General features: G+C 39.1%; 1 protein-coding gene across 1 annotated transcript in view; it reads right to left on the reverse strand.

Moving 5' to 3' along the window:
- LDLRAD4 (low density lipoprotein receptor class A domain containing 4) overlaps positions 1–22,587 on the reverse strand; it is a 235,944-nt gene that overhangs the window by 136,069 nt on the left and 77,288 nt on the right. Inside the window, exon 3 of the mRNA XM_041477592.1 lies at positions 8,134–8,274. Coding sequence (XP_041333526.1) covers positions 8,134–8,274 — 141 coding nt within the window. The remainder of the gene's footprint in view (positions 1–8,133; positions 8,275–22,587) is intronic.

Below are 22,587 nucleotides of genomic sequence, written 5' to 3' on the forward strand. Positions count from 1 at the left end.
TCCCAATTCACCTTGATCTATAAAGTTGTTACCTTACAGCAGAAGTAGAAGATGAGCCTGCTTAAGAAAAGTTAAAGTGGTTCATTTTATCAGGGAGATGAAGAGTTTCTAGAGATAAATGGTCAGATACACATCTGCAGAATGAAAAGCAATCAAACATCACAGTCCACAACATTCTTAGAGAAGGAAGGTCATCTAGTCTGACTTCATGTCCCTTTCTTGTGAGGATTTTTTAAAACATTATTTTTTATTAAACCTTCACAAAACACTTTAAACTAAGGAAATATAAGTTGTGTTCTTTCTGCCTAAACACCTGAACAGTTGCCAATGTTGTATAGAAGAAATAGTTCCCACTGGCTCCTCCAGGCTTGTAGTAGCCAAATGCAAACAGTAAAATGCAGTGCTCCTCCTAAGGAGTACCTACCAGCAATAACCAACGTGACTTGAACTAATGATGGGAAAGCTGTAAAATTCACATAGCAAGATTTCAGAACTGCATCTAAAACTTACAGAGGTTTAGCTAGGCAAACCTAGCTGTCTAGTGCACAGTACAGTGTGACCCCTGCAAATGAAAACGTAGCAGGGAAGGGCAGCAATGGACAATACCTACTAATGTGGACTGAAAATAAAAGTAACAAAAGTTGCTCACTTACAACCTTAATGTCATGTTCAAGCACCTACTAGGTGTATGTGAAATAATGTCTGAAAATAATTGTCTCACAGCTTATTCTCTTTCCAGGGGGGGATCTTGCCTGTGGTATGAGACTGCACTGTGACTTTCACAGTTGAGTTCTACACCTGCATTGATGAAATGTTTATACTACCATGCACTTCTGGTGGAGAACCAGTGTGAAAAAAGGATGCCCTCAGTGTGTGTGGGAGGTCATTTCCCAGGCTCACAAAGGTCCAGGAGGAGCTCTGCTGTCTTGAAGAGCCAAGTTTATCTGTAAGATACAAAGTCCCATCGTGTCTGGCACTACTGCTTTGAGATTTCCAACCTGAAGCTTAATCACTTTCTAAGATACATAAAAATCAGTCTTTGAATGAAGACTTTATTACACAGTATACTTTGAGAGCTTACAATTTGCATTTGTAAGAAATCAGTAGCCAAAAAAGGGAACAGGAGAAATCACAAGTATTACCCAGCACGATCATACTGAGAAGTAATGTTTAGTAACGGATGACGTTTCCTAAAAGTTAACAGGAATTGAAGGAAGGGTGAATTAAATCTGTATGAAAAGCAAACACAAATAACTTCAAAGAACATTTTTTCTAGATCTTGATCAAATGTGATACAACTGCCTTACATACTTTGAGAATGAACAAAACAGCATTTCAGAGCAACTGAGATTCCCACATTTTCATCTGCACAGTATTGTGAGTTTTTCTTTCTCTCTTTAACCGTAATTATCTGATTAATGTTCAGCTGTAAACTTTGTGAAATGGAAATTCCTTACCAGGAGCCCAGTTCAGCCCCATCCATAAGCAGATGCAAATACCTAATTTTGTACCAGCATGTCATGGTTGTTGTTGGCCACATATGTGTAAGTGTGTATGTGTCTGGCTTGTCCAAGTCACTCACAGTGTCAGGCCTTAGAGGAAGAATAGGTAAACTCTAACAGTACTGAATTCCACTGCAGTTTTCTTACAGCATTCATGGGACCAGGATTCTATTTCATTTATTAAAAGCCAGGGAATACTGTATTTTTCAAAATACAAAATTTTAGGAAAATAATATACTAATGTTTTGCTGTTATTCAAATTTTCAATATCATATTAATTGCTAGTGTTCCATAATGTGCTTTAAAAATATGCAAGGAGGAAATTATTTCAGAACAAAGCACAGAACCTGATTATAGCACTTCAAGAAGCAGGACTGCACTATAGGCTGAAAATCAATTGAATTTTCTAAATAAAAATATCTATGTAGTATTTAGTGACATACACACAGAACTAAAATCCAAAGTACTATGATTTATTCCGCAATCTGAACCCCAGAGAACCTCCTGCTTTTTAAATAAGTTAGCATGTGTATCAAAATGAGTTTTTGTTAAAACTTTGCTGATCAAAAAATATTTATCGCTCCATCTACATTAGAAATTTCCTTATCATTAATTGTGCTTGGTGACAGAGAAGGGACAAGTAACAGCACGGGAGATCACTAAATAGCACAGGATGTGCCCTAGGCTATGGGTCTCACCTGGTTACCAGAGCTTCTCCTATTCCAAAGGCAGCCTCATGAAACCTCATCTTAACAGCCGGGGACACTGGGAGCCCCGGGTAGGGAAACAGATGAATCCTTCTGAACAAGTGGCCAAATAAAGAAAACATAAGCAAGTAAGTAAGCATTTTCCAGCGTATACTGTGACTAAAGCGGATGATAAATACAGGTGACCGCCCAGTCTTTTAAAGCGTGTGCTTTATGGCCAGATGATGACACTCCCAATCCACCCCCTCCCGAGATCCATACTCCCAGCTAAATCACCCCGCAGTCCCTGGGCAGACGCAGCTGAAATCAATACTATCGTAACAACATCCCTCTCCTTTCCCCCCCAAAGCCCCACACAGCCGAGCTCAGCTGAGCTCGGTATTGAGCGGCTCCCAGCACCGGCGGGCAGGATCAGCGCGGCTCGCTGTGCGCTGAGAGGGGAGCACGTCCTGACTTTCCCCAGTCACTTAAGCCGGCGTCTCACTGCTTGTCCTTAGAGACCACAGCTCCACTCAGGCAGAGAGCGTCTAGACAGTATTCATGATCCATCTGTCTGGCACAGCCAGGCTGATGACAAACTCTATTGGAGCCGAAACAATTTTTTTTTTTTTTTCCTGCTCTTCCCTCCTCCCATCTCCCTTTTCCTCCGAGAAGCAGTAATCTGACACTGAAAATTACTATCATTGTTGCAATGCTCAAAATAGCAGTGCCAGACTTTCATTAACATCAACGCTAGACTGCTAAATATTTAAAGAAATGGATAAATTTCACCTGAAGTGGGACAGCCCGGCACACATGAAAGCAGAAGCACAATCAAAATGTAAATCTAAGCACTTGTTTTTATCTGCACAAATTCGGTGTCACAGTCAGAGGGGGATGCCAAAGGTCTCTTTAAACAAAATATTTTCCTTTGATTGAGCTTTTTGTTTTTAAAACAGAATCATTCTCCAACCCCCTGCAGATCGCTACAAAGCTCAGAGCTGACAGCAGTAGGTGGGGGTGGTGAAAGGGAGAGCTATATATTTGATTTGTTTGGGTTTTTTTACCTTGCAGAGGAAAATGAACTCCTACAGCAAATTCTTCTATGCCAAAACAGCCATGACACATCACCTCCATCAATGCTGACAACTTGAAATTTGATGTAGACATAATTTGCACATGACAAGAAGAATTTGTTCTCACTTATTTTATTCTCCTGTACATTCTCAAGCATGTCAATATTTGTGTTTGATATGCCCACAAACACATACAGATCACAGCAAAGACAACTACCTGTACTGCCTTCCACCAAACAATTAAAAACCCTAAAATCTCCACCACCACAACCCTTCTCAATGAGACATGACTTGGACACTGCAGTCTGCAGACAACAGAGTACACTTCCCATTTCAAAATCTAATTTACTTTTAGCAGGACAAGGCAGGCTGATCATTTGTTGTGAAACAAAGGGAAATGCTCAAACAAATGAACTGTGTCCTTCTAGATGCAGGCACATTGTTTCAGTTCTTTGGAGTCCAAATTCTCCAGGTCACATGGAGTGGCAAGCTGCTGCCAAGGCCAAGTCTGCAATGTTTAAAATCCTACTCTTTGCCTCATTTTTCCTATCACGGCTTTGTGCTGTTAAATACACCCTTGACCTCCAAGTAGTCTTAAAAGAACAGTCATCTCCATTATCTCAATCAATAAGTCTTTACAGCTGATGAAAACAAAACCAAGTAGCCCTCCTGAAAGCTGACATGGGCTCTGCACAAGGCGAGCTGCAGGGAGAGATGCAGTAGGACTGGGTGTCCTCACAGAGGAGGGGAGGTGTGCTTCAACATGCATCACCAAACCCGCATCCCGGTGTAAACCAAGCAAGCTGTTACCTTAACATGTTCAGCTTAGATGCCTTAGCATGTATTTTGATCAACTTGCTTGACTGCATCTTGTGTCATCTAAAATCAGACTCTAACACACCCTGGATTTTCTCAGCTGTCCTCCAGTCTCTCTGTGCTATACAGAGTGAATTGCCCACACAGCAGCATAAGGCAGCCCTACCTATAAATCAGCAAAGGAAAATTAAGACAACCAAAGGGCTTCAGAGATACACTTTTTGTTTTCCTTTGCACACATTGAGACATTGAGTTCAGCAGCAACATTTTTACAAGGGCATGTAGTGATAGGACAAGGGGGAATGGCCTGAAGGAGAATAGGTTTTAGATTAGGTAGCAGGAAGAAATCCTGTACTGTGAGAGTGGTAAGACACTGGAAAAGGTTGCCCAGAGAAGCTGTGAGTGCCACATCCTTAGGAGTCTTCAAGGCCAGGCTGGATGGGGTTTTAAAGCGATCTGTTCTAGTAGAAGGTGTCCCTGCCCATGGCAGGAGGGTTGCAACTAGATGATCATTAGGGTCCCTTCCAACCCAAACCATTCTATGATTTAAAAGACTGAATTAACAGTTAGCACACTGGAGCCATGTAAGAATGGCAAGGAGAGAGGAACACTAGATCTGGGAGATGTGAACTCCTCTAACAGTAAGATAGCATCTCCTATAATCACAAGATCCAGGGAGCAGGTTACCCACAAAAAAAAATCTTTCTATGCCATTGCCCATGCAACTTAACTAAACTGAACAAGAAGCTCCAACAAGACATTCTGGATTTGGCTGCTGGCAAGAACACAAATGAGAAATGCTTCAGCAGCTGGGAAATATGGGGTACCACTAACACGGCACATACTGCTTAAATAAACCAAAGCAGAACTTTCATATAAAAATTTATTTATTTAGACATTGTTTGGGGGCAGTCTGTGTGTAACTCTGAAATGAGATTAATATATTTTTCATCACAGGAGGATAGAGGGTTTGAATATAGCATGACAAAGGGATTCTTTGAACAAACAGCAGAGGGGAAGGCATACTGCTTGTAGTGACGACATGCTGTAGGTAAAGACAAGGGCAGTCCCAGGGAGAAACAGGACACCCTGCTTGGATGTTAACCAGCACAAACTAATAAGTGGCTCCTTTCAACAGTTTCTTTCCCATTTAAGAACTGCACACAAGCAAGAAGATGCAGGAACAGAGCTTATATGTAACACTGACCAGAAAGAAATAGCTGGTTTAACATTCATCAAGTGATTTTTTTTTTCTATACTAATTTTCTCCTTACTGAGCTGTATTACTGTCTTGTTATTAATGAGAGAGCAATGAATGTATGTCCTTCTGTGTTGAAAGGCAGCCTGCTCAGCTGGGACATTTCAAGAGCATACACTCTGGTGTGCTCTGGTAGGGATCCCCATTAAAATCATTGAGCAAAAGCATGCACACATTTCTTAATTCAACATGTCATCCCTCTAAGGCCTGGGGACCTCACTTCAGCAAGTATTCTAAAAACATTTTTTCAAAGCTGAAATAAGCCAACACAACTGACGTGTCCATAATAATCTTGTTTCCTATTACCAACTGACACTGATTTCTACCATGTAGTGGTCTGTTTAATAGCCAGAACATGGTAAATATAATTTAAATAGAGTTTATGGTTGTATTATTTTTCTGTCTGGCTTTGATCTTATTTTTCTCTTTGTTTCACCATTAAGATCCTGTTTCACTGGGATTTGGTTGGGTTTTTTTTACTTAAAACCAAAGTCCCTTTATTTAACAGCACTTGTCACACAGTCCCTATTGCAACGAAACAATACAGTCCCTGTCAATATCCCCAAATGCAACAAATCATGAACTGCTCTATCTGCCACAAGGTAAGCAAAAAATTAAACATTTCCAAATGCTCCTAGCAATGCATCCATATTTCCTCTACAAATTCCTCATTTCCAATGTTGTTGCAAAACCAGCAAATTCAAAGTTCTTGAAAGAATTAATAGTAAGACTGTTTATGTAATTACCCCTCTTCCCTCAGCACTTGGGAGATCTCAATTAGTAAGCCTATTGGACACCATATTTTAGAAGCAGTCAGAGAAAATTAATAACTCTAACAGATTTAAGGAAACATAATTCATATGCACAAACTTGGGGGGTTTTGTTTTGTTTCTTGGGGTTTTTTTTAAACACACATGAACGGGTGTTTAAAAAAACCACCCACAGCTGTAAAAGGCTGATTGGAGAAGGAAGCTGACTGTCTTTCTCCAAGTCCACTGAAAAGTAAGAAAACTGCTGCCAACTTGCACAACTTTCCAGAGACAGGATCATTAAATGCACCAACTGCAATTCTCAGGAAAGCAGTAGGGAACCTTTTGCTGAAGGTTTTTCAGAGACACATTTGGTTTGGTTTGGTTGGCACGAACTTCATGTCGCTGGAGGCTAGGGGGATGACTCGCCAGCTGACCAGGCAGGTCTGTCTTCATGATCCAGAGCAAGACCAGAGGGGACAGATGTGACTTAGGGGAAGACCAGGAAGCTTGCAGATCCTGGGTCAAGCAAGTAACCATTTATAGAGTCCAAAGGGCTTTTGAGGAGAAGGTGCCAAGATGATACATGATCACCACATGACCAGCACAGAGGGATACTGCAAAATCACCAGTGACCTCAGGATGGCCTCAGGATGAAGAAGGGTTTGGGAGTTCTACCTAAGAGGCTCCACCTAGGAACTCACAGGGTGCCACCATCACACTGCAGCTGTGCAGGACCACCACCTGTGATGCCGCAGCTGCTGCTCATCACCAAAGCTCTTCCTTCCACCTGCTACCACTGCAGGTTTTGTGGCCACTTTTGGACAAACAGTTGTGCTAGTTTGGTTTAAGAGAAGAGCTGTATAATATCCCAGTCAAAAAAAACCCTATGTCTTGTCCTGGGACTTGGGAGAGAGTTCCACTCAAAACTAAATAAATTAAAACAAAAATAAAATTAAATAGCGTAAAAGAATACAAGGTCATTATTATTTCAAAGCCACTGAAATCATGGCAGAGGTATCAAAGTAACACAAAGTACAAGATTTAAATGATTTAGAGTAGAGTATTTTGGAACATGTCCACTTGGAGGTTAGAGGGTACAGGAGGACAGGCGTACAACCAATACCTGACCTCCATCTTCTGTCCTGCTTATAGCCCCATGCATTAATTACAAAAATTACAGATACGTGCTGCTTATAATTGCTATTACTAATAGCAACATAACAAAACTGATATTCCTAAGATACAGTCACAACCAGAAGTGAAATAGAATACTGAGGGATGTCAGTATGGGCAGAACAAAACCGTTTGGAAAGCAGAAGTAACATAACATACGTCTATTGCACCTGTGTATAAAAAACCTTACTGGAAAATGTATCACCCATCCAAAAAGCTGAATTGTAGTTTAAAAATAAATTATTGCACAAGAAACAAAAGCAAAAGCAAAGTTTGATTTCAGTGTACGTGACTGAGGGCAAAGCACTAAGAAAGCAATTCCTGTGATAAACTCTGGAACTCTGTATGCAATATTTATGCACTGAAGAATAGCAACTAAAGATATTTTAAATATATACCTACAAAGGTCAGTAATCTACCAAATGATGCTGATCTCAGCACCAATAAAACTAATAGGAATTACAAACAGAAAATTTTCTTGATACAAACATATAATTACCAACATATAATTTTCTTGATATTCTTAATAGCATATAAAAACTTTTACACAGACAGAGCATAGAATATTTTGTAGAATCTTGGAAAACAAATATTTAATTATTCTTTCTCAGAGGCCACATATGATCCACATGATTATAACCACAATGTCCGTAGCATAAACTCCCTTGGAATAACTAAAAATTCACATGTTTAGTATCCTGGGGAAAGTGTGTCACAAATCCCTGCTAGTTCTGAGAAAAATATTATTTACTTTCTCTGTCTCATACTCCCTTGATATCACACTGCAGATCAAGTTTCCAAAAAGACTGATTTCTGAGGTAACCAGACATATTTGACATACATGGATGCACAGAAGGAGCCAATACTCACAGCTAAAGATGCCTGGAGGTGGATGCTCTGTTACAAGCAGGCAGTTCTCTTCATCACTGTTATCCCCACAGTCATTCTGTTGGTTACAAATCAGTGAACCAAGATACAAGCATTTACCACTGGCGCAGGTGAATTTGCACTCTGAAAGGCAAAGAAGAAACCAAAACAAAAATTTGTGAGAAAATTTATGCCTACCCTTCTTCAGTGCTAAAATGACAATCTTTTTCAAGCAGATGCTATACTGGTAGGTGGGTCTTTGGCATTTCAACACCAACACAAACAATTTTGTCCTTACAGCATTTATATATTGTATAAATATAGACATGACACATTCCTGATCACCAGTATCAAACCATTGGTAAACCAGATTTGCCACTTGGGAAAATTTACCTTTTTTAATAATATACAATATTTTTTGCAGTTCATGTTGATTATAGTTCATTTTGGACAAAGACTGTGTTCTCCTATATGTTTGTGTGGCATCTTGCATATCTGGGGCAAGACAGCAGTATTAATAAAAATAATAATTGTCCCACATTTAAAAAAAAAAAAAATCTTGCATCAGCTGTAAGGCAACAGTATAGTTTGTAATCAGGAACAATCCTGTTCAGACACAGAAAATTATTCCTTAACTACCTTCCCAAAGCCAATTTGCCAGTCTCCCACCTAATTACAGTCAAGCACTTGGTGTCTGCACATTAAAATCCCACATGCTAGTGTTCTTTTAAAGTTAGTAAACTTCTAAAATGCCTATAACATGTCTGAATGCTAAATGCAGGCATGCTGTAGCTTTTACATTTGATTTTTACAAAAAAAAAAAAAAAAAAAAAAAAAAAAAAAAAAAGGAAAGCAGTTTCCCCTAAATATGATTCTGTCATAAGAACAATTCCTATGAGACCAGGTATACCTTATAGTAAGTACTGGAGATGTACTTAGGAAATGTTCACAAAAATATACACACAGTTATGAAAAGCTTTCTCACTAGGATTGCTCCAAAGTAAAATACACGTACAGAACAGAGAACACACTATATCTAGACAAACTAGAATTTAATGATTACACCACTAGTATATTGACAAATTCTGGTGATTGTCATTCACAAGCAGAGGCAAAAGCAGACAGAATTAGAAACTCTCACAAGCAGTTTATTAAAGGAGTGCCATTCCCTGAACCCTGGGCTTCCCTAAGACTACAGTATGGGTTGTCTGATTCTGCTTCAGAGAGATGATTTCTGGTCCTTCCCAGCAAAGAGGAAGAATTTGTTCATCTTCAACAGTATCAGCAAAAGACTTTGCTTTAATCTTAACTTAGTCTGAACTGAGACAACAGGACCTCCCATTCTAAAAGTCCCTAAATCAGTTACCGATATGTGACACTTACATGTGTCTGTTGTGTAATGCAAGCATGGTAATAGCCAAGGAGAGGAAAAAGAAATTGAGAAAGGGAACAAATTAATTCTCATTTTTCATTTGCTTTATAGATAAAAGCAATTTGCAGACTTCACTCTGAACACTTTTCAAGAGTATTAATGATGTTTTGGTACACGTACCAGCAAGAACCTGCTGCAATAAAAAAATGTATGCATAAATATGTGTAACATATAAAATGTTACTCAGGAATATAAATAGAAGGTATGAAAAGCAAGGAAAACAAGCATTTCCTGTGGGGGAAAAAATGATCTATTTTGCTTGGTGAAAGTGTACTCATAAAATAAGTATTTTCCTAAATGAGGTCCTCAAATTTAAGCTTTTTTTCAGTCCAACCCTGCAGTCCCTGACCTGTTAAAATTGTAGAATAAAATACTGTACAAACAAATTATTTTCTTCTCTTTGTTACTCTGTTCTTCTCTGCAAGAACAAAGAACTGAAGAGGCATTGAAGGGCTTAGATTCTTTCTGAGTATAGACTATTAAAAAAATCATAACGAAATGAAGTAAGCCTTTGAAACCCATGGAACTGAAAAGGTCATTAACAATTACTTCTGGAAAGTATTAGTAATCTGATATATTAGCAATCTGATAATTACAATGCTTTAGGACTCATTTCTGCAATTTCATGAAGAAACTGGAACAAGAAATGAACAAATCTGTCTTGGAAGGTTAGAAAAGTCACCTAGAAAGGATTCAAACTTCCCAGGTATCTTAAAGGAAGAATATCACACAGGGTTAAATTAGAGTGGTAAAGAACATAATGCTTCTATTAGAAAGAATCAATCACCATATTGCAGTAAGAATATGTGGAATGCTACTTTGGCTAGCTTTTACTGCTTTCCTGTGCCTTTGTGTTGAGTCCTAATGTAATGCTTTCCATGCTTCCCCCATGGCTGATATAAAATGCTCAAGCAAGATGTCAAGTCAAAAGCAGTTAAAGCTAAGAACTCAAGGTGTCTGTTTGTCACCAGATTATACGGTTTTCACACAGAAGACTAGACGAAGCATTACATTTTTCATAGCTGTATTAAAGTCTTGAAAGTTCTGGGGTTTAACTAACATTATCATAAGAGCACTAACCAGAAGAAAGGATTTGTGATTTAAGGTGAAGGGGGAGGGTTGTCATAGATACAGACCACACTGAAATTCAGAATCAAAAAGCAGACTCAATCAACTTTTCTTGTTAAATATTATGGCTACTTCCTCATTCCCTCCTCACACATGTGAAAACAGCCATTGTGAAGGTGCATTAAAAAAAAAGAGCAATGAGGCCTCTTGTCCCCTTTTTGATGTGCCCACATTGAGGTTGCTCACAATACCACAGGAATTCTGTGCTGATTTGAAAATGGGGCGTGTTGTCAAAAAACGTGTTGCCTTCTGGTCCCCCACCAAATCTATCTGCCAAGGAAGCAGTCATCCTCTACTGGCCCTAATTGGGATGGAGTTAACTTTCTTCACAACAGACCCTGTGGTGGCTATTTGGATTTGTGATCCAAATAATCAGTGCTGGACAGTGTTGTAGGACAGTGTTGATGCCACAATAATTTTCTGGTTAGTGCTGAGCAGTGGCTGTATATCAATGGGGCTCCTCTTTTTATCACTCAGGCATCTGCAAAAGTAACATCTATATCTAACAAAATGTAATATCTAATGGAGGACACAAAATTGCAAAACTTAGTCTGCGTAATCTCACATCCTGTTGAAGTCTGAAAGAAATATTCAAAGAAAAAATGTATTGCAGGAATACAATAAATTAATTCAACAGATTATTCAATGAAAATACAGATACTTCTGACCATAGAATATACTTAGCATCTGGTATTTGCAACTTGTAAACAAAAATTCAGTACCTTAAATTAGTTTTCTTAGTGAATACATTCAAACAGTGCTTTTGCTAAAATTTGCAACTTGTAAACAAAAATTCAGTACCTTAAATTAGTTTTCTTATGCATTCAAACAGTGCTTTTGCTAAAACCAGAGGAGAACCCTTCCTTGTAAAGCAAAATGGATCAAAGTCAGGTTGAGGGAGGTAGTAGAAAGCAAATATTAGAGTATTTCCAAACTGAAATAAACCTGCAGAGGTCTGTACCAAAATGGAGTGACCTCAAAACACTCTGACCAGGGAATCCAGACCAGTCCAGACTAAACCACTGTGCCTAATGACACACCGGAGAGCCCTTTTCAGTACAAAGTCTTGCACTTGGCCTGTCTAGACAAGACAGGGGGAAAGATCCTGCTCTGAAAACATGCCAGCATGATCCTTCTTTCATGAATAATGTTTCAAAGCTAGACAGTTTCCCTTTTCATTTTCAAATAGCAATTAGTGAAACATCAGTCAGTTGGTCAGCAAGGCTCTGACTACAGCTAAACCTGAAGCAGGATGACAGCTACTGGACGTTAAAAAATATCAACCCTTCTTATAATTATGTCTTACTATGTTCATAATTATGTCTGGAGCATACTTTTAAAAAACTATATGATACAGTGGTTCTTCAACATAAAATTTGAAAAAACGTACTTCCAGGTAGAACTTTACTATCTTGAAAAAAAATGGAATTCTAAGAATACTGTCATGAACATCTCCTATTTTTAGAAACTGAATGCAAGTAGTATAAATAAGTATATTGCACACATGTTCAAGGTAGATGCTTGTAGGCATAAAACTCTCTACAATCACCAATATACAACTGCATTTCAAATAGTTTCAAATAGTTAATTGAAGGTTATGTTTCTGTTGCTACAGCAAAAGATGGATTTGCCTCATGATACAAAAAAACTACCCTGATCAGATTTTTTACTGTGAAATGCAAGATCTGTTGTATTGGGTAGGCTTATTTTATACTTTCTGTGCCTAGCCAACAAGATAATTTTATCCTTGCATTCAACTTAATTCTTTTAGACTTCATTTACACTTGACTTCATCCATATGAACAGCATTCCCATTGTTTTGTCATCCCACTTACTGTAGGGCATTTTTAATTATAGCTAAGTGCTGTTTGTTTTTCTAATGTAAGCCCAACCATGGGCCAAGGAAAAAAAAACCAACCAAGTGTCATATTGAAAAAATATGGTGGTTTAGGCCCCTGTTACGATGCATGTCACAGCTGCTTATTTAACGGGTCTGAGATGATTATCCGACCCAGGGGCAGAATTCTCTTCCATCCATTTGAATAAAAAATAAAAAGCTCTACATGCAGCCAGTAACTCCAAACTGTTGTGACTGAACTGCAGTAACGTGGTTCAGACGCACAAAGTGAAATCCCAAGTGATGTCTGGGACTCCACTGGAGTGGAAAGGCACTCTCCCAAAATCCAGCAGACTGGCAGCTGCCCGGGCAGCTCAGCCAGCAGAGGGTGATCAAATACCCTACTGAAGTCATGTAAATGGAAGGCAAGGCTCTCTTTGCCTCCAGGTGGGTAGACCTAGATCTCCAGAATAAAGGCCTCATTTCTAATTTCTTAAGCAAAGACAACATTTTAAGTACATCATCATACTTCCTCATACTCCTGCTCATATTGCAGCATGTAAGAGCCTGAAAGAAAATGCGTTTAAAGGGCACCATCACCTGTTATAAGGATAATAAGAGGCAGAAGCAGTAAATTGGGGAGGGCGGGAAGAACCACACTTCACTAGAGATTAAAGAAATATAAACCACAAATACCAGAGTCAGTACAATAAAACTCTGTTCAGCCTCTCATAAACATCTGTCTGTGTATTATTTTTAATATTGTAGATTGTAGCTTTATAATGGGAAGTAAATCATAAATAGGAGACATGCACACAAGGAGCATGTTTATTTGGGAAAAAGCTTGGTTAATAAGGAAGATGGCAGGCTGCCATGCGATCTAATAAACCTCCACTGGTGCAGGGAAGGGAGGGATAAATAGGTCTCTATAAAACAAAAAAGCACTTCACAAAAAGAATGCCAAGCAGAATACCAACAAAAATGAAAAACGGATCAGCTTATGCAGGGTCAGAAGCAGAGCTGTAAGCCACAGTCAGACCCATCCTCAGTGCCCACGGCCTCACGCAGGACCAAGGAGAGAGGCTGCTCTCAGAGCCACGCAACGTGGAGACAGAGACCTCCTCTGCCCAGGGGAGATTACAGCCTTAAAACCAGGCTGATTGAAAGAAGATTGTTACTGGTTCACAACCAGTCTCATTTACTCTTACAGTCCCCCACGCTCACTTGCTTATCCAGCAATTATCTTTTCATCTCCTTCTTAAGGCAAAGCCTGGAGCTATGCCCTTTAACAAGTTACTATTTATGTCAGCAGTTAAAGGAAGGAAACACAGTATTCTTGCACACAGGTAGCAAAATCCACTGCTCAGTTCACCAGTTCAGAGAATTAGGACATTTCACAAAGCTCACCCTAATTAATAGCCTGAACGAAATTACCCCAGACATTGTGGGGGTAACCAAATGAGCTCTTTATTTTGAGATTGGTCAGTGAGGTTAGTTTTTGCCTGTGATCTTTCTTCACAGCATATACGGGTCTCTGGTGTGAAAATAAAGGAAAAAATCTCATCCTGAGGGCATTGGTGCATTAAGAAAAGAGTTTTTATCAACACTGGAAACTGAATTCAGGAGACTCACTGTCACTGAACCACCATCCTGCCCATACAGCAATTCTCCACAGCTTCACCTTGGGGACCAGCAGCAGCCCTGAGCATGTCCCTTCAGGAATGAGACAACAGTTCCCATCACAGCACTCATCACTAATGGACAAAGCCTCTCCAAGGTGATCTCAAAGATTTTCAAGCTCACACAAATTGCCAGTTCTGCCAGCATACAGAAAAGCCAATATAGGAAAGGTTCTTCTATTGCCACCCTCATAAATTATTTGTTCTATTTATCACTTACCTTCCCACAAAACAGCAAGGCAGTATAAATATGGGGCTCCATTTTCTGCCCTTCTACCCACTTGCTTTTCCTGGACTGGCAGCGCTCTGCCTGCTTATGCCCACAGAGAACTGAAGTGCCAGGACTTCTCAACAGAAGTTGAAAACTGTGTCTCCTCCTCATTCATGTGAAGATCCTTTACATCCCCACTAAAGCCCCCTGATACCCTCTCCAGCCACAAAGCTTCTACAGAAATCTCCTTCCAGCAGCGTGTGCCTGGCTCTCCCTGGCACAGGGACAGGGGCCAGTGCCACCAACCCCACCGAGTCACAGTCTGGACACTGCCCCGGGGCTCCACTTGGGTCAGAGCCCACAGACAGAAGGACCCAGCACCATGGCAGACACTGACTCCACCTGATGGGAAGAAATGATGGGTTTCCAGAAGCCATGGGAAGGCCTGGTGCCTGCCCTGACAGACCCCACAGGAGCCTCTGCTGCCTGTACTTTTCTATATGCACTAGCAAAGTTTTCCAAGTCAAGTGTGGGGAAGGGGGGAAGGAGCACTGGTGACTCAACTAATGACACTCTCATTTTCAGTTGAGAAATTACATGAGGAGACGATTAAAGATACATTAAGCATGTACCTTATAATTTTTGTCAAGCAAAATGTCATTACCATGGGCAAGTGCAGGTAAGAAGGGTATATGCAAATGAGATTTTCTTAACATCTCATCCTCCTTAATCATAATTCAAAGAATTCTTGAATTATGGTAAATATTTTAAAATTATCTTAGTTGGTGTTCATCTTAAGAAATCTTTAATAATCACAAGCAGTGCCACTTACCAGGTTTGTAGAGTACTGCATATGTAGAGGAATATAAAATAAAGAAACTGCATTACTGTAGCAACTTGTTTTTCCTTTGGAATATTGTTTGCTTGACAAACAGCTCAAGACAAGACCATTTTATCAGGCAACTTCATAAACTTTGAATCCACAGAAATACAGACAAAACCATGTCCCTTCACAGATGCCTTGCCAAGTTTTGACTAAAACCAGGCCCAGATGAAGACACACAACAGTTACTGCAACACCCAAAAATTATCTGGGGTTAGAGAATATGGTTTGACTGGTGGGGAAAATGTTGTATTTTGTTGTTAAATTAGGTCTAATTTTTGTTGTTAAATTAAGACTGTGACCCTTGTAGGGCAGGAGCTGTTTAAAGTTAGCTCTCCTAGCACGTACTGAAGTACAGAACAAATATCATTCTCATCTAAAATGGTGTAATGGTACTGAATCAAGGAAAGGTCTAAGAACAGACCCAAGAACTGGACTTTTCATAAAAGCAATGCATAATGCAGGCAAGAGTATACTGTGCTTCAGGTGGCTGTTCAGATATCAACCTAATACTGATGACTTGTTTTTTTTTCATATGTCTTCCTGAGCACAATGTGCAGAAAATATAAGAGAAATTAATGTATTTACTGTGTGTCAAGATGCAGGACAGTTATGGAGTTTCCACTGTAACAGGAGTTCCAGATTTCAATGGACAACAGCATTCTTGTTTCATTTCTCAATGGCATTTGAATTGTGCAATGCACACTAATGTGAGTAATGAGAAGTCTGTTATCATCTGGATCATGTTCTCTGATGCACACCTGCAAAGATTTGTGTGTTCCTGCAGTAAATACCTTGTCACTGTTAGATTTTGTAGTTTAAAAGCAATTTTAACTAAAGTCCAATTATCTAAGAAGTGTCTAACTCAGTTCACTGTGCCTCAGGGTTCACATAAAAATATTAATAAAATAATACCTAGATTACAGGGAAACAGATTGCTCTCAGTGGTTTGCACCATACAGCATGGACAAAGTTTTTTACAAACTAGTACTGTCCTGTATCAATTCTTATTAAATTCTTCCTTCCTTATTCATCTCTATCTAAAAAATGAGTCACACATTCTATTCACCTTAGTATTTTTCTCAGAATTCCGTGGCTTTTTGGCTAAGCCTTTTAAAGAAAATAAACAAAATAATTCCCTTCTACCTTTCTTTAATTCTTCCTTTTTACCAATTGCCGTGAACACTTCCTCTCAGGTAGGTACTGTAGTGCAAATGTATACAGACTCCCACGTACATGCATTTCCATATAGTGGAGCTGGTATTCTTTTGGTTTGCCTAATATTTTCCATATTAATATCTTGGAGCATCCCTCCCATGTTTACTGCATGGAGCAGGTCTGCGATGCTGAGCTGGAAGAATGCCCCTAGCCTACAAAAGTGCCTCTTGTATGTCCCAATAAATTCTCTTCTGCTTTTACAGAAATAGTGAATGTTAAAAAAAAAAAAAAAAAGGAGTTATCTTCTTATTGTTACTGCATATGGGGGGTCTCTGGCAGCACTCCCAAATAACTCAAAGGCACAGACACTGTGAGGCTCCAGCAATGCCACTGGCAGAGAAACAGCCCAAGTCATACTGGGACAGCAGCGGAAGAGGCAGATGAACTGCAGTGGGTTAGGGAGGTGAGCTCTGCTCCTCCTCACTTTCACACAAGATTTCCACTTCACTTCCAGGTACAGACAAATTCAGCCATTACTACAACCACCAGGTGCTTCTCTTCCCTCCCCAAGTGCTCCCAACATCAAGTGCATGAGACAGAAAAACACCAAGAAGAAATCTGAACAGAGAGCCAGTATTTTATGCTTTGAGAATGCCTCATTTAGCAACCTGCGCAACACAGTTTTAATAAAGATTATTTCAAACTACAGTTATGAGATTTTGTTTAAGCATCAGCAACATATTGGACCACCTAGCAGGTATTTAACCAACATTAACTACTTCCATGGCTAAAGTGCTTACAAAGCAGACTGTGCAGAAAACACTGATACAGGCATTGCAGAGAAATCTCTACCACTTAGATCTTTCTGTTGTTGCAACAGTACCATTTAAAAATGGGCAGTGTGTTTAGGATAGTGCATTTCAAGCTGTGAATGTGAACATAGCATTAACATGATGCTGGATAGTGCTAAGTCTCTCCTTGCACCATGCACTGTCTTGGGTAACTTCATAGCAGAGAAAACCAAAGCAAATTACCTCCCTTCCCCAGTATGTACTCAACTTTGCAGACACACTGAGTGTTTAAGTGAAAAAGTGCCTAATAAGTAGACCCAAGCCTATATAAATAGAGGCTCTAGTTCACAAGCTCAGGCCACGACTATATTGCATGTGATAACCAACAAAAACAAAAACAAGCTGGAGCACTGTGTCCCCATAACCAAGTGCTTTTGGCTGGCACTGCTGCCCAGTGACAGCTGGGGGGACCAGGCACAGCCTTCCCCCGACATCAGCTGCAGTTCACATCCACGTGCAGCCGTTCCTCTGGAAAGAGACAGAGAAACTAAGGAGGTTTCTGACAGGTCTGCTTGAGTCAGGGGGACCACCTGACCCAAGCTAAGTGTTGGCATGGTGAGGAGGAAAAGACTAGAGTGGGGCAGCCAGGGAGGACTGATGTTGCCTGGGTGTCCAGGTGTGACAGTAAGGCTTGTTTTCACATCTACACATCTGACTTGGGTGAAGCCACACAGCCTGGCACTCTCTTGACAGAGCTGGCTTTGAGAAGTTAACCATGCTTGTCCCTTCCTAAACACAGTTTTGCAAAAGGAGGTCAGTCTAGTGGCCACCTGGTACGCACTGAACCAACACACCTGAGCAGTGCCCACCTGCCAGGCACACTTCCAGCTGTGACCTGGGCTTGGGGTACCACTGATGGTTGAAACTGGCTTTTATGACAAAATGTGCTTTGCATCTGAGATCCAAGTAGCACTTGATCTACAAACCACGCCCCAAAACCCTGACACGTTGCCTCACGCCTACGGCTGTTCTGGACATGATTTCATGTCTGTGGTTTATCTTAATACGCTGGACTGGAAACTACTGTGGTTGACATGCAGATCAGTCATGCCAGCCTTCAGACAGCAACGTCTGTCAAAGAGGCAGTGTAGGCAACCAATAGCAATAACCATTTCAGACATCTAATTTAAACCTGCCACTGTATATCTGTCAGAAGCCCCACAGAATTTTGTGGGTGGGGACAAGAGAGGGGCCTAGGATAAATCTCTGGTTACAGCACAAGCTATCAGTGTATCGATGACAAGTTAAAGCATGTTAAAAATTGTACAAATGATGTGCTGAACACAGAGAACCTCCCAGCCACGAAAGAGAATAAACAGCCAAAGCACTGGAAACTCAAGAGCAACTCACTGGGTTTTAACTCTAGGCAAGGTAGTTTGTAATATTTTACCAGCTCATTATTAATAATCTGTTCAAAGATGGTGATAATTTTCTGTGTTTTTGTAAGTCAAGATAATTGAACTGAGGTCAGTTTCATAGCACTGTTCCTTCCTCAGAACACTTCAGATAAGAAACTCATAGCAAAGCAAAAATCCAGTTAATACCATACTGCTCTTTTTCTAGCAACAACAAAGGAACAAAGTATTTGTTGGAGCTTCCTAATAACCCTCTAATTTAGTGTCCTTATGCTTAAAATATTATTGAGACACTAAAAAAACACCATCTAAATTTTCCTTGTCACTAGTAGGTATTTCTTTAAAATATAACATGTCTTACTATTGAATGTTATGCTAACATACAAAAAATACTTCTCCAGAGAAGAGACCAGTGTAAAATCCAGGATTAAGAATATTTTATAATCTGCAGGCACTGCGCTCAGATAGATGAATATAAAAAGAATGATCCTCAAGAAGAAAACAGAAGTTCAACAGCTACCAGTACTAGGTAAAGAACAATCTAGCACACGAATCTTTGGAAATCAAATTCAAAGGTGTGTGAAATTCTACAGCATTGTAATATAGGGGTCCCTGATTTTTTCCTAGTCCAGTTCTCAGACACTTACTGAGACATAACAGAGGCTACAATTAAATGAACACTGTGAACACCTTAGTACATTCTAATGTTTGTGCATCTGATTTGTTGTTTTCAAGATCTGAGCTGAGATGTGGCTTCCAGAGTGCAAATATCATCTGTTCTACACAATATTAAACAAAAAACATTCACCTAAAGTACTTCAGCAAAAGCTTAAACAAACCCTTTGTATTTTGTGTTACAGTGGATTAGGAACTACCTAGAAAAGTTGTAATTAACAACAGTGGGAAAATAGTAAGTGAAATACATCTTTTTATACTTCATGCAGTAACTGTCTTTGAGTTGACAGCAAAATATCTAAATGTGCTCTACTGCCTAAAAGACAGAAGCAGTGATGGCAGGACAACACACCCTGATAAAAGGTCATTTAAAAGGGTAGGAAGTCTGCTTCATAATGGATTAGGGTTATAAAAAAATACAAGAAAAATTTCCTTAAATGACCTATGCAAAAGGGGATTTTGTGAAGTTCACCTATTTTAAATAGCAAACAAACATTTTAATACTTATTGGTATGTGGCATGCTGTCATCAAAGCCTTCAAAATGGGATTAACCATTTAAAAAAGATGAGCATGTTTGTAACAGATATGCACATATAACAGTAATAACTTACAGTCTTCAGAACATATTGCTGTTGTTAAACTCATAGTTGACATGGTAGAACATTCGAGAGAAGAATATGGTTTGCATTTTATGCTTTCTAGAGTTCCAAATATGACCTCACACACCCGGTGTTATTTTTGTCAAAGCTTAAATTATGGAATGAAACAATCTTATTCTGCAAGCACATATTAAGCAGACCATTAATAAAAGAAAAATTACATTCTCTTGTGAGTAAAACACTAACATTCACATGATGTGACACAGTAGAGTAGCTGATTACTCTTCTTGAAAGGCAAAATTTTGGCAGAGCTGCTGTTAACTGAGATGGACTCAGTTTGCTTTGAGGAACACTGCTCCTCAGTGTTATTCCTCGGGATGCAATCTTTGATTTCCATGGCAATTTTCTGGGAATACAGCTGTAGGGTGCTGGTCTTGGAAACCTTAATTAACTAAGTTAGGGCAAACATCCTAAATGGCAGGTATTTGAGAGACAATCACAAAGGAATAGCTGAAGAAAAGAATTCACTCTATTTCAGATTTCCAAATAGAACATTAGGATCCTTCAGAGAATCACCAGATTACAGCTTTTTAGAAGCATAATTCCACCAGACAAAAAACTGGGTAAAAATTAATTCTATTTGATGACATCATTGATGGAAGGAATTCACATATTAAGCATGAAAGAAATGGGCAGTGGGTGTGGAAGGCTAGGCATCTTTCAAATAGTGTGCTGATGTTTGGTAGGTCTGTCTCATTCTGACATTTTGGGGGCTAATCACATGTATTTTAATGAGAACTCACTTCACTGAATTCCACCCCTAAACATGTATTTTAAATAACTTGCTCACTATTTCCTTTGACACTAAAGGTGACCTATATATGTTAAGATTGTGGAAAGATACTGTGAATATATAGAGAGAGATATAGGAACGTGGAAAAGGAAGACTAAAAAAAGAGGGAGGAATGTTTTGCCCCTTCTTATTTTTTTAGAACATTAAGTATTTCATTCTCTCATATTACAAGTACCTAGAGATGAGAGAGGACTACTCTTAAATCACTTTAAAACTCTCTAGATAATATCTTCAACTTTAATGGGGCTTCACATATTTATTTCACTTAAAACTTATTTATATCACATGCCTAGCAATCAGCAGCCTACATCTTGTCTTTTGCATAAAGATTTCTCCAAGTGTCTTCTAAATATTTTTTCTCTCTCAAGCCACGTATCAAGAGCAAAACAAGGAAAGAGTAACCTGATTTTTAAAATAATCTTATCAGTGTTCTTTTCTTATAAAATAATTTCCTTTTTTACAACATATAGGCAAGTACCTTGCAAAGAAATAAAATCAAAGAACAAAAAAATCCAATCTTGCCAGATTCTTTCCTTACAAAGTTCACCTTTGATTCATGTACCATTATATAATGAAACATGTACTTTCACATGAATATATCTAACAGCAAACGCAAAGGATAGGCATTGTAGGCCAAGGTCTGAAGCAAAAGCTGGCCTAAGATGTACTGACCTGGGGATTTCTTCACAAAGTGAATTATCCTTCAGCCTGTGAATTATTTCATATTTCTTAAATGCAAGGACAACGTAGAGCTCAAAATCTCAATGCCAAACCATCTTAAAAAAGCATTGGCTTGCATTGCATGGAAATTTCCATGAGTCAAAAGGAAACGCATTTTTTATTTTAAACACAGTATCAACTGATTTTGAATCCATGTATCAACAACGTATTATATAATGTATGTTGTGGTTAAGCAACACAGGTTGCAAAAGCACATTCCAAAAACACATGGAATAGTCCTGCCAGACTGTGCTACGATTTCCCAGCTTCCGTTTTAATACTTGATGTCTGCATACAAAACCAGCAGGCCAAACAAGAAGACTGGCCTGAATTATTTTCATATAATATTCAGGAGAAAAGAGATTTGCTGGCTGCTGTACAAGGGAGCTGCCTGCAGTACTGCACTATTACATTTGCAAAGACTCAAGTCCTGTAAGAACATGGAGCAGCAAGAAAGGAATGCATAATGCTGTGTACCAAAAGATCCAGGGGGAAAAATATTATGATGTCTTAAGTAATAGTTCTAGAAATTTTTCTTTCAGTAAAGTCACAGAAGGTTTTGTAAGATCTTGAAACAAAAACATTACAATTCTTTTCTTAGCTGCAGTTTTCCCACAGTCTACATGACACTGGACAAGCTGCTTGGATCTTCCCAAAATACCTAGAGCTGTAATAATAGTAACAACAATAATAGTAATAGTAGTAATAGTAATAATAATAATAATAATGATTATGATGATGCCACTACTGCTGGTGTGAAATGATGCAGACATGTAAAGCTTGTGATGACTGTAAGAAGGAAAGAAGAAGGAAAGTATTAAGGCAAACTGAGCAACATTACCATGTGTCTCAGTGTAAAGGAGAATCCCTATTGATTAATAATTTTAATAATTTTCTAGTTCCATTAGTTTTTTAAATCGCATCAACTATTAGGAAATGTCTGTTATCTGTACAGATCTTCTCAATGGAAACTGTTTCAGTTGGGCCACCCAGACATCTATAACATCAGATATCATGCTCTTGCTCACTTCCATTTAACCCAAACATTTATCTCTAAAGACAAAGTAAACCAAAA

The sequence above is a fragment of the Pyrgilauda ruficollis genome, unplaced genomic scaffold (genome assembly GCF_017590135.1).
Source record: "Pyrgilauda ruficollis isolate IOZ18807 unplaced genomic scaffold, ASM1759013v1 scaffold41, whole genome shotgun sequence".
NCBI classification, from domain to species: domain Eukaryota; kingdom Metazoa; phylum Chordata; class Aves; order Passeriformes; family Passeridae; genus Pyrgilauda; species Pyrgilauda ruficollis.